Raw genomic sequence first — 9,861 nt, 5'->3', positions numbered from 1 at the left:
GAGGAGACGGCACCCGGGGGGGGGCGGCGCGACCGACGGATGGACGGAAAGATGGACAGAGCCCGGGCCGTGGTCCAAGAGCAGCTTTAGTGCGATCGGTGTCGCCGGGCGGGGCCCCGGCCCCCCCGGTTAAGGCAGACGGTGGCAGCGGCCAGCCCCATCCTCCCCCCTGGCCCCCGGGGCACCGGACAGGTGCCCCCAGCGCAGCCATAGCCCTGGGGCAGCAGAGTGGCAACCATCCCCGAGCAGTGGGCAACCAGCCCCGAGCGGTGAGCAACCGTCCCTGAGCAGCATGTGAGTCAGTGTCGGGCAGCCTCAGGCCTGGCTGGGGTTGGGCTGGATGAGGCCGTAAGCCACGGCCTGGGCCAGGCTCGCCTTGGCTGCCTGGGCCACGCGGGGCTTGTCTTGGTCGTCCTTGGCTAGCACGGAGAGGATCTCCAGTGTCTCGCTGGCCATGAGCTGCTCCGCCACCTCCCGCTCCGCCGCCACCATATTCATCACCACCACGGCGCCACGGTGCTGCAGCTCGGTGCTGGGGCTCAGCAGCAGGGCCTGCAGGATCTCCAGCCAGTGCACCGTCTGCGGGGGGAGCGGGGCCACCCTCAGCGCAGCCCCTCGCGAGAGGGGCCCCCAGAGCCCCCCGACCCTGGCGCAGAGGCCAGGAGAGGCTGCCCTGTGGCTCCCAGGGCCAGCACCAGGACCCCACTCCAGCAGGGAGGGCGTAGGGGATGGCGGGTGCTGTCCTGGGGGGTCTGGGTGCCCCCCGCTGCACTGCTGGTCACTCACCACCTGGGGGATGCGCTTGCAGATGGCGGGGTGCAGAGCGGTCAGCATGGCCAGGGTCCCCGAGGCCGCCCGCCGCAGCTTCTCATCCTCCTCCCCGCTGTACAGGACCATCAGCTTCAGCCGGTCGCTACCCTCAGCCAGGAACAGCTCCTGCACCTGCCGAGGAGGAGGAGGAGGGGGGGTGTGGGGGTTTGGGGGGCCGGGAGCAGCCCCCCAGCCTGCCCCTGCGCAGCCCTCACCTCCTTGCTCATGGCCATGTTGCACATGCACTCCGTGGCCGCCAGCCGGATCAGCTCGTGCTCCTCAAACATGTACCCCTCGATCATGGGCACGGCCTTCTCCTTCAGGATCTTCTGCCTGCAGCGGGGCAGGCGTCAGCGCTGCCCACCCAGGGCTGCACCCCTCCGGCTCTCCCCCCCGCCCCGGTGCAGCTCCTACCGCAGCCTCTCGCTGATCCCAGCCAGGTTGGTCAAGGCCATCAGCCCCTCGAAGTTCTCCAGTCCCGTGCGCTGAAGGTGCAGGAGGCTCACCAGGGGCCGGACCACCTCGTAGATCTGTGGAGATGGCAGCACAGGGCTCGGACCCCCCGCGAGGGGCAGGGACTCTGCACCCCGGGGGGAAGGGGGGTGTGGGGAGCCCCCTGAGCCCAGCCTAAAGGCAGAGCTGCTCCCACAGTCAGGCCTAGGTCCTCTCTGTGCAGAACACCAAGGGTCTTGCCCCACTCCTCAGGGAAGGGCAAACCCCTGCTGGCAGTTCCAGGGCGCAAATCCCACCTCGGACCGGTGGCCCTTTAGCTCCAGGGCTACCAAGCCCCTTCCTGGTGGGCGAGGAGGCGCCGAAGCCCACCCTGCCCCAGTCCCGCTGGGGCTGCCCCTCCGGGCCCTGCTCAGCCCAACGTATCCCCAGAGCAGACACGTGCCCAGCCACAGCAGCGCGGGGGGCGAGTCTGTGCCCACGGCAGCTCCACCACAGCCTGGACCACCTGGGCAGGCCCGTCCTCCCCAGCCGGTCCCCCCCCACTGACCCGCTCTCCGGGGAAGGCCAGCTCGGGGTTGGAGGTGATGGTGATCTTTGCCAGGGCCTGAGCCGCCTTGGTCTGCCCCACCTCGGTGCCCTCCAGGGACAGGGGGATGAGAGCCTGCAGGCAGAGTCACAGCAGCCAGTCCCACAGCCCCACGTCTTGCGCAGGACGGAGTCAGCACGGTCCCCTGCCATGCCACAGCCCCCCAGCCCTCCCCGGAGCCCCATGGCAGCACTGCGGGGCCAGTCCCCTCACCTTGCCTCCTCCCTGTGCCACCACACCGCCCCGGTCCTCCGCCTCCTCCACCAGCGCCAGGAACACCCTAGGGACAATGCCGGAGCTGGGGACCTGCCGCAGTGGGTCCCAACAGAGCCCAGGCACCCGCAGCGGGCCCAGGCTACGCCGCTCCTGGACACTTTCTGTTCTTAGCAGCTTGCATTCGCCACAGGCACGTCAGATCGCTGGGAGGATGAGGGCAGGAACCCAACTCCCTCTCTGCCACCCCCCTGCACACCCCGTACCTGGAAATCAGCTCCCGGCAGGAGTCAGTGAGTGCCGGGTTCTCACTCTTCACTATGCAGGCGAGAGCGGACACCACGCCAGCTGTCAGCAGCTTCCGCACCCGGCGCTTCACAAAGTCCGGCTTGTCCTGTCCCAGAGGCATGGTCACCGCTCAGCTTGGGGGCATGAGCCTGCCATGCGCTGCGAGGGCTCCCACCCCACCCTGAGGCCCCAAGGACCCCCCTGTCCCCACTCAGAGCCCCGGGTGCTGCCCACCCGCCCACTCGCTCTCCTCCGGGGTCAGGGCTCCCGGCAGCCCCCGGGGACGGCCATGCCCCCCTGCTCACCTTGGGGTGCTGCTCCGGGACGTGCTGCTTGGCGTACTTGGCCAGCTCCAGCATCTGCGGGTCCGGCTCCTCATGGTCGTAGCTGTTGGTGCAGTTGACCAGCGTGGAGGCAACGGCGTAGAGCACGCTCCGGTCCTCCGACTGCGGCGGTAACGGGGCACCCGTCACACCCACGACGGGGAGAGGCCCCGAGCCCACCCAGCACCGCCGCGCACCCCTCACCCCAACAGCGTGAGCCCCACAACCCCTGCTGGCACGTTCCCCCAGCGTCCGCCGCCCCGTGCCACCGGCATGGTGCTCAGCACCCACCCTGACCAGGTGGAACATGGCCTGCATCGCCGCCTTGTCCTCCACAAACTCCTCCTTGACGTCCGCATCGAAGGTGAGGTAGGCCAGGCCCTCCACGGCCCAGCGCCGCGTGCCCGCGTCCATCGCCTCATTGCAGAGCCACCTGGAGAGGGGCCCTGTGAGCCCAGGCTGCAGGGGGACCCCGTTCCCCCACCCCACACCCACCACACTTGCTTACTTGCGGCACTGCTTGGCCAGCTTCATCGTGGAGCCCTCGGCGAACTGCTTCATGCTGAAGTCGGTGCCCCCAGCAGAGCCCAGCTTGCAGAGCCCCTGTGGCCAGCAGCAGAGCGTCAGGGGCACAACGGGCACAGTCACCCTGAGGTGCCTGCGAGGGCCCCAAAGCCCTCACTGGGGACCCGCTGCGCTCACCACCAGCGCCCGGATGCGGATGCTGTCCCTCTCGCTGTGCTTGTAGATCTCCTTGAGCAGGCTGACGCCGTTGGCGGTGATGAAGGAGGCGCGTTTGGCCTTATCGGCAGCGTGGATCAGCGCCTCCACCGCGACCAGCTGGTGGGCCTCGCAGACGGAGGCGCAGAGCGACAGCACGCTGTCCATCATCCCCTCCAGCTCCAGCACCCCGTTCCCAGCGTCCGAAGGGCCCTGCAGCAGGCACGACACTGCCTGGACGGCCCGCAGCTTCCCAGCCAGCTCATGCCCCTCAAACCAGCTCCTGCAGGGGAAGATCCCCAGGAAGGGTAAGGCTGAGCCCTCCCACCGCCTTCAGCTGCTGGCAGCCCCACCTGCCAAACCCCAACACGATCTGCAATCTGCTTTTATCGCCAAGGGCAAAGAGGTCTGGGGATGGGGGGGCTGCTACTTCCCTGAAGGCTGCATGAGGCTGATCCCCCCCAGGGAGGCCCGGGCTCACCTCACATAGTCCTTGCACAAGCGGTGGAAGTTCTCCCTCTCAGCGTCGCACTTCAGGTCGTCGTAAAGCTTGCTCAGCAGAACCGAGGCGCTCATCCGGCTGTTCTCCGTCACAGGCAGGCTGCCCGGGGCACCGCACACGGTGCTTCCCACCTCCAGGACCTTCTTCAGGCCTAGGAGGACGTGGAGGTCAAACGTCCGTGAGGAGCAGGAGGGGGTGTGGCCCCCCCGAGGCGTGGTGATGCTGCAGGCCACTCTGCTCACCCTGGTCGATCACCCAGAGGCTCAGGCTGTTGTTGGTCTCCTTTGACGACTTCCTGGGCACCACCTTGATGAGCAGGTTGAGGGCGTTGTCCCGGCCGTGAGCAGATGCCCCTTCCAGCACCAGCAGCTCCAGGAGGTGCTTGATCAGCACTTTCAGGTCCTTGGAAGAATCTTCCAGAAGAGACAGTGCCCAGCAGTGAGCGCCCCAGGCATGGGCCTCACCTCCGCCGTGGTGAGGCTAGCAGCAGACGCTGCTGCAACCGGGTGGGGGGCTCCCACTCCCCAGCTCCACTTCGTACCAACCCTGGACTGGAGCCTGTGGCCCACGGCCACCCAGGGCCTCCCCCCAGGGTGTTCTCCCCACCCACCTGGCACCACCGCATCCTCCTTGCCACGGAAATCCTTCTGCAGCCCCTCCTTCAGCGAATCGAACATCACGTGCAGGAGGTTGCAGGCAGCCAGGGACACCTGCTCATGCTCCACACCCAGCACTGCCGAGAGCCGAGGGGCCTCCAGCTCCGCCAGGACGGCCGCAGTCTGCAGGGACAAGTGAGACCGTCCACGAGAGGCTGCGGGGAAGCCTCAGCGCTTCCCAGCACTGTTTCCCACCGCCATAAGGCTCTCGTAAGCTCAAGCCTGGCAGGTGACAGCTCGCAGCTCCTCTGCTCAGCCAGGCCGCAGCCGGGCGCATGCAGAGGCCAGCCACGCCGTCCTGCCCGAGGCGCTTTGCGGCCTCCCCAGCGTCGATTCCAGTGGGAGAGCAGGGCTATGGCGGGACCTACCCGGGAGCGGTGGCCAGCGCACAGCCCCACCAGGGTCCGCAGGGCTGCCAGCATCAAGTCAGCCTTGGCTGTGTCGAGCAGCCGTGTCAGCAGCCGCACGCCATCGCTCTGGAAGATTTTCTCTGCTCCGGCCTCCTCTCGCGCCAGCACAATCAGGTTTTGCGCAGCCTGGGAAAGGAGAGGCGTGTCTGGGTCACCTGCCCCCCCGAAAGCAGCCCATCATGGGCCGAGAACCTCCCTGGCCGGGCAGCCAGCACAGCTGCAGGCACCTGCCTTCCACCCCCAGGCTCCGGGGAGCGCGTTCGGCCCGGCCTCCCCTGGGCAGCACCATTGGAGCCAGCAGTGCTGACCTGCGAATACCGCTCCTCCCCTCCTCGCCTTCCAGCCAAGCCGTGCTGCCCGCCGCTCCCCAGAGCTCAGACCTTTTGCTTCTTGTCCGCATCCTTTTCATCAGGATCCAGCAAGATCTGGAACATCTGCTCCACCTTTGAGTCCGTGCAGGACATCGTCTTCATCTGGGACAGAGCAGAAAGAGCCGCTCAGCCCTTGCTGCCTCCCTCAGCCCACTACACACACCAGGGGGGAGCCCCGCAGCTCCCACCCCCCATGCTGCCTCCCCGCTCACCCTCTCGTGCATGCTGCTCCCCAGGGCGCGCAGGGCCTCCTGGAAGGCCTTGTTCTTGGGCTCCAGGCTCACGCAGCGCTGCAGGTCACTGACGGCCTGGTCCAGGCGGCCCAGCTTCTGCAGCGCCTGGCTGCGGCGGAACAGCGCCTTCACATCCCGGCCGTCGGCTTCAATGGCTGCGGACAAGTGGGGGATCTACCACAAAGGCCCTGGACTGATCCGGCCTGCCCGGATGGGCAGCACGCAGAGGCCGGTCACCTGCCAGCCACCACTGACTGTACCTTTAGACGCATCAGCCTCCGCCTTGGCATAGTCCTCCTGCAGAGAGAGGGAGAGGTAGCGAGGGGGAAAGGCCTGATGCACTGCCTGCGCAGGCCTTGCTCAGCCCAGCACCCGCGCTGTAGAGAGCAGAGCGGGGCCTGGGGATGGGAACAGCGTCACTGAGGACAGGGGACCAGCCCAGCAGGACGTCCTGCCCTTCCCAGAACGCAACCCTCACAGGAGCTGTAGGGCCCCTGCTGCTTTTCAAGTGCTCCCGGCCTGCTCGAGCCCATGAAGTTCCTTGTGTTCCCCCTTGCCTCAGGGACAGTCTCACGGTGGGAGATCAGAGGTGCTGGGGAACAGCCCCAGAGTTACACGCAGCCCAGGTGTGGACGGGAGGGCCCTGCCTTGGCCCCGACAGCACGCAGGGGAGATGGGACAGCGGGCAGGGCCGGGAGAAAAGGTGAGTGGAGGGAACATCTGACAGTGCCCTGCCGGGGGACTGACAAGACCCTTCCTGGGGACTAACACGGCCCTGCCCAGGGGCTGCAGCGCAGGCGGTGAAGGCGGCCGGGCCGGGGCAGCCGCCAGCAGCGCAGCCCCAGCAGGCCGGGGCGGCCGGGCAGGTTCCTGCAGGGCCCGCGGTGACACACCCGCCCCGCTCTCACCAGCTTCAGGTAGCAGGCGGCCCGGTTGCGGTGCAGCACGGCTCGCTCCGGCTCGGCCTCGCAGAGGCTCAGCGCCTCCGTGTAGGCAGCGAGGGCCGCGGCGTGGTCCCCCGCCTGGAAGAGCGCGTTGCCCTGCTCCCGCAGCTGCCCCGCCGTCACCTGCTGAAGGGCACCGGCTGGCACAGGGGCGGCGCGGGGGGAGGCGCTGGGCACCGCCCTGAATCCCCCACGGGAGGCTGCCCCGGGGATGGGCCCGGGACAGGGCCCGGGACAACAGGGCCCCCCGGGACAGGGCCCCGCTGCCCCGGGACGGGCCCGGGACAGGACCCCCCCCGACAGGGCCCCGCCGCCCCCCGCCGCCCCGGGACGGACCCTGGGCACCGGCCCTCATCGCGCTGGGCCCGTCCGCGGCCCCCGAGCCCCCGCCCTCCCGCCCCCCCGGCGCTTCCTCACCCCCGCCTCCATCGCGCCTCTCTCGCCGCGCCCGTGACGTCACCGCCGATCGCCCAGGGAACGCGGACGCCACCGCCCGCATCACGTGATGGGGGAAGGGGCGGGGCGGGAGGGAGCCTCTAGCGCCGCCCCGCGGCCCGGCGGTGCCGGCACCGGCCACGTGCGACCTCGTGTGTGTCCCCGCCTGTCCCGTCCCATCCCCCCCCCAACCCCGGGCCCCCCCCGGGGCCCCCCCCCGCCCCGTACCCCCACCCCACCCGCCGCCCCCCCCTCAGCAGGCCCGTCCGCGGGGCGGCAGCGGCGGCAGGAGCCCCCCGGGGCCACGGGGTGTCCGGGAGCGGGTCTGATGTCCCCCCGGGGGTCTGCGGGGCAGGCGGCAGGTGCGGGGCAGGAGGCGGCCGAGGTGGCAGCGGCGGGTCCGGTAGAAGTGGAAGAGGTCAACGGCCATGAGGAGGAGGACGAGGAGCCCGTAGAGCCCCACAAAGGGCAGGGCCAAGGGATTCCTGGCGGGGGGAAATGGGGGGACGCCTCAGGAGGGGGTGGCCATGGTCCCCCCCAGCACCTCTGCGCCGGGGAGGGCCCGGCTGGGGCCAGGTTTGGACTCCAGGGTGATGCCGTTCACCCCCAGCGGCCACAGCATCTCCCCGGGGCCATGCCAGGAGTCCCCGCCGCCCCCTCCCACCTCCCAGGCAGCACTCCCCCGCCCCCAACAGCACAGCCAGGCTGCAGCCCCGCTCACCGGAGGAGGCCCGGGCCGGCCAGGCTGGAGAGGTTCACCCCAATGAGGGCCTCCAGGGCTGGCTGGGAGCAGCAGGACTTGAGGGCGCGTGGGCTGGGCCGGCAGCAGTAGCGGTGGCTGGCTGGGTCGCTCAGCCGCGGGCAGTAGAAGCCGGGGTGGTAGCGGCCACCGGGGCCGACGTAGCCCTCACAGAGGTGCAAGTTCTGCACCGAGACTGCGGCGAGGAGCGGGCGCTTAGCGGGGTGCCACAAAGCCCGAGAGCGGAGTACACGCTGGGCTTGGCCCTTGCGTCTAGGAGAGTCGGTGTGCCGGCAGCCGGCGCAGTGCCGGTGGGACACGTTGCCAGCTCCAGCGAGGCAGAACCTCGCAGGGATGCGGCAGAGCAGAGCCTTCCCCAGCCCCAGCAGGGACAGGTGAGCTGGGCACACCCCAGTCCCATGGGGCCTTGCCACCACGGCATGGGAGCCCCTGGCTCGGCCCTCAGGGTGGGTTCAGGTCGTGGCTGGGCTCTAGCACAGCCCCACGCGGCACTGGCTTCTGGCAGCCCACGTGTGCTGCGACCTCCAGTGCTCCCCATCACCCCAGCAAGGACAGAGACGGGCGAGGAGTGTGATGGCGGCAGAGGGGAGGGGAAAGCCCCCGAGCCAGCCTGGATCTCCCTGTGCTGAGCCCCCTCCCTATTCCCCACCACGCTCCAGGAACAGCACTTCTCACCCCACAGACGCGCTGCCATGGGACCAGCCTCACCTCGCCTGGGCCACCAACCCCAGCGCAGACCACTGCCTCCCAGCACAGACCCCCCAGCCTCCACCGTGGGCCAGCGGGAGCAGCCCAGAGGGGACAAGGCCCCTGCAGGGACAAGGAGGATGGGTTCAGGGAGCAGAAGGAGCAGGAGCGGGGTCATACCTGTCCCGAGGAGGCCAGGGCACAGAGCCGTGGCAAGGAGCAGCCGGAGCAGGAGCCCACCCAGCATCTTCCCGGCCGACCCTGGGCAGAGGCAGCTCCGGCTCTGGCGGAGGCAGAAACCACAGCCCCTCCTGCTCCCGCCTCCATCGCGGCCCATCAAGAGCCGCTCGGAGCCATTAAAGCCTCCTGCGCTCGCTGCCCGCTCCGCAGGGACCGGGGCGGGAGGCGGGAGCATTGCTAATGAGCTTCTCGGGGGCCAAGTGCGGGACGGCAGGCGCCTTCCCCACCCTGCAGTGGGTCGCTGGCTGCCGGCTCCGTGGGCGCTGGTTGGGTGCCTCATCCCGCCTGGGGATCCCAGTGTGGCGGGTGAGGGCCACAGGCCCAGCGGGGTGAGCGGCTGGCCCTGGGGCTGGGGGTACTGCAGCCCCTCGGTAGCCCAGCCCCGGTGGGCAGCCCGACGCCTGGCCCCCCGCCAGCCACGCCATTAGCCAGGCTCCAGCAAAGCCGCCGCTGCCGCACTGTGCCAGCGCAGGGCTGTGCCCCCCGCTCCCCGCATAGCCCCGCAGCCCCTTCACACCCCCGGGGTCCTGCCCCGTGCCAGGCCATCCCCGGGGCCGTGCGAAGGGCTGAGCTGCCATGGCCGGGCCACGCCAGCTCCACGCACCCTGCCCCTACCCAGGGCCGTGGGTGAGCCCGTGGGATGTGGGCTGTGCAGGAGGTTGTGCAGGAAACCGAGACAGAGCTCCTTGCCAGCCCTCCCTGCGGCCCTCGGCGCTGGCACCCCTGAGCAGTAATTAGCCCCAGGGGGGCCAGGGGAGCGCAGCGGCCCCCGCGATCCCCACAGCAACCAGGAGGATGCTCCTGGTGACGTGGCTGCCTGCAGCCCCTGGGGCACTGCAGACAGGCAGCACAGGGGTGCACGTGTGGGCGCTGAAGCAGACGACATCCCCCCATCCCCTCCCTGCTGGGCCGGGCCCCCTTCCTGGGGTGCCAGGGGGATCCCCCATGACGGTCAGCACCTGCCCCTCAACCGCCGGCAGCCCCAGCAGAGACCAGGCTGCCAGACTGACGCTGAAAGGCCACTAAAGGGGCTGAATTTGGGAGAGGCCATTCCCACGCGTCACTTGGATGCTGCTGCCTGCACAGGGAGCTGCCTAACTTCTGCCTGCACCCCGTCCCCCTTGCTCCTGCCAGCACCCGGCGCCGCCCACCCCCGAGCACGGCTGGGCCCAGCTGTGCCACCAGCCTCTCAGCTGCAGGGACCCCACAGAGCCGAGTGTGGCACAGCCC

At 69.7% G+C, this 9,861-nt stretch overlaps 2 protein-coding genes across 5 annotated transcripts; both read right to left on the bottom strand.

The window, feature by feature from the left end:
- Positions 1-68: 68 nt before the first annotated feature.
- Positions 69-6,981, bottom strand: UNC45A (unc-45 myosin chaperone A). 4 transcript variants are annotated; one of them, XM_074837429.1, is made up of 20 exons: positions 6,927-6,981; positions 6,474-6,632; positions 5,826-5,862; positions 5,545-5,720; positions 5,342-5,434; positions 4,920-5,087; positions 4,506-4,674; positions 4,138-4,308; positions 3,875-4,046; positions 3,376-3,676; positions 3,182-3,276; positions 2,965-3,106; positions 2,656-2,796; positions 2,329-2,456; positions 2,063-2,129; positions 1,811-1,924; positions 1,225-1,340; positions 1,026-1,143; positions 787-942; positions 69-579 (listed from the first exon to the last, which is right to left on the bottom strand). In XM_074837429.1, the coding sequence occupies exons 1-20, from the start codon at positions 6,936-6,938 to the stop codon at positions 316-318; spliced, it is 2,799 nt and encodes a 932-aa protein (XP_074693530.1). In that variant the 5' UTR covers positions 6,939-6,981; the 3' UTR covers positions 69-315. The 4 variants fall into 4 exon arrangements, 3 of the variants coding, with proteins under 3 accessions (XP_074693530.1, XP_074693529.1, XP_074693531.1); XM_074837428.1 differs by having other exon boundaries at positions 6,474-6,635; positions 6,927-6,978; XR_012624856.1 differs by having other exon boundaries at positions 338-579; positions 787-913; positions 6,474-6,635; positions 6,927-6,978.
- Positions 6,982-7,197: 216 nt separating this feature from the next.
- Positions 7,198-8,718, bottom strand: LOC141928543 (uncharacterized). Its single transcript, XM_074836936.1, has 4 exons — positions 8,572-8,718; positions 8,413-8,514; positions 7,666-8,144; positions 7,198-7,429 (listed from the first exon to the last, which is right to left on the bottom strand). Exons 1-4 carry the CDS (start codon positions 8,716-8,718, stop codon positions 7,198-7,200), a joined length of 960 nt encoding a protein of 319 aa, XP_074693037.1.
- Between the last annotated feature and the right edge of the window lie 1,143 nt (positions 8,719-9,861).

The sequence above is a fragment of the Strix aluco genome, chromosome 12 (assembly GCF_031877795.1).
Source record: "Strix aluco isolate bStrAlu1 chromosome 12, bStrAlu1.hap1, whole genome shotgun sequence".
Lineage (NCBI taxonomy): Eukaryota > Metazoa > Chordata > Aves > Strigiformes > Strigidae > Strix > Strix aluco.
Note: the sequence above shows the minus strand (reverse complement) of the source record. Positions and strands in the feature narration are given on the sequence as shown.

Excerpts from the sequence above, each read along its gene's own strand:
- UNC45A (XM_074837428.1), bottom strand. Across the intron at positions 4,309-4,505 it reads GGAGGATGCGGTGGTGCCAG|ATTCTTCCAAGGACCTGAAA; the intron begins GTGGGTGGGGAG and ends CTCTTCTGGAAG. Across the intron at positions 2,130-2,328 it reads TGCCGGGAGCTGATTTCCAG|GGTGTTCCTGGCGCTGGTGG; the intron begins GTACGGGGTGTG and ends CATTGTCCCTAG.
- LOC141928543 (XM_074836936.1), bottom strand. The coding sequence starts at position 8,718 with ATGGAGGCGGGAGCAGGAGGGGCTGTGGTTTCTGCCTCCGCCAGAGCC. Across the intron at positions 8,515-8,571 it reads CCCTGGCCTCCTCGGGACAG|GGGCCTTGTCCCCTCTGGGC; the intron begins GTATGACCCCGC and ends TTGTCCCTGCAG. Across the intron at positions 8,145-8,412 it reads GGGTTGGTGGCCCAGGCGAG|GGCCGAGCCAGGGGCTCCCA; the intron begins GTGAGGCTGGTC and ends ACCCACCCTGAG.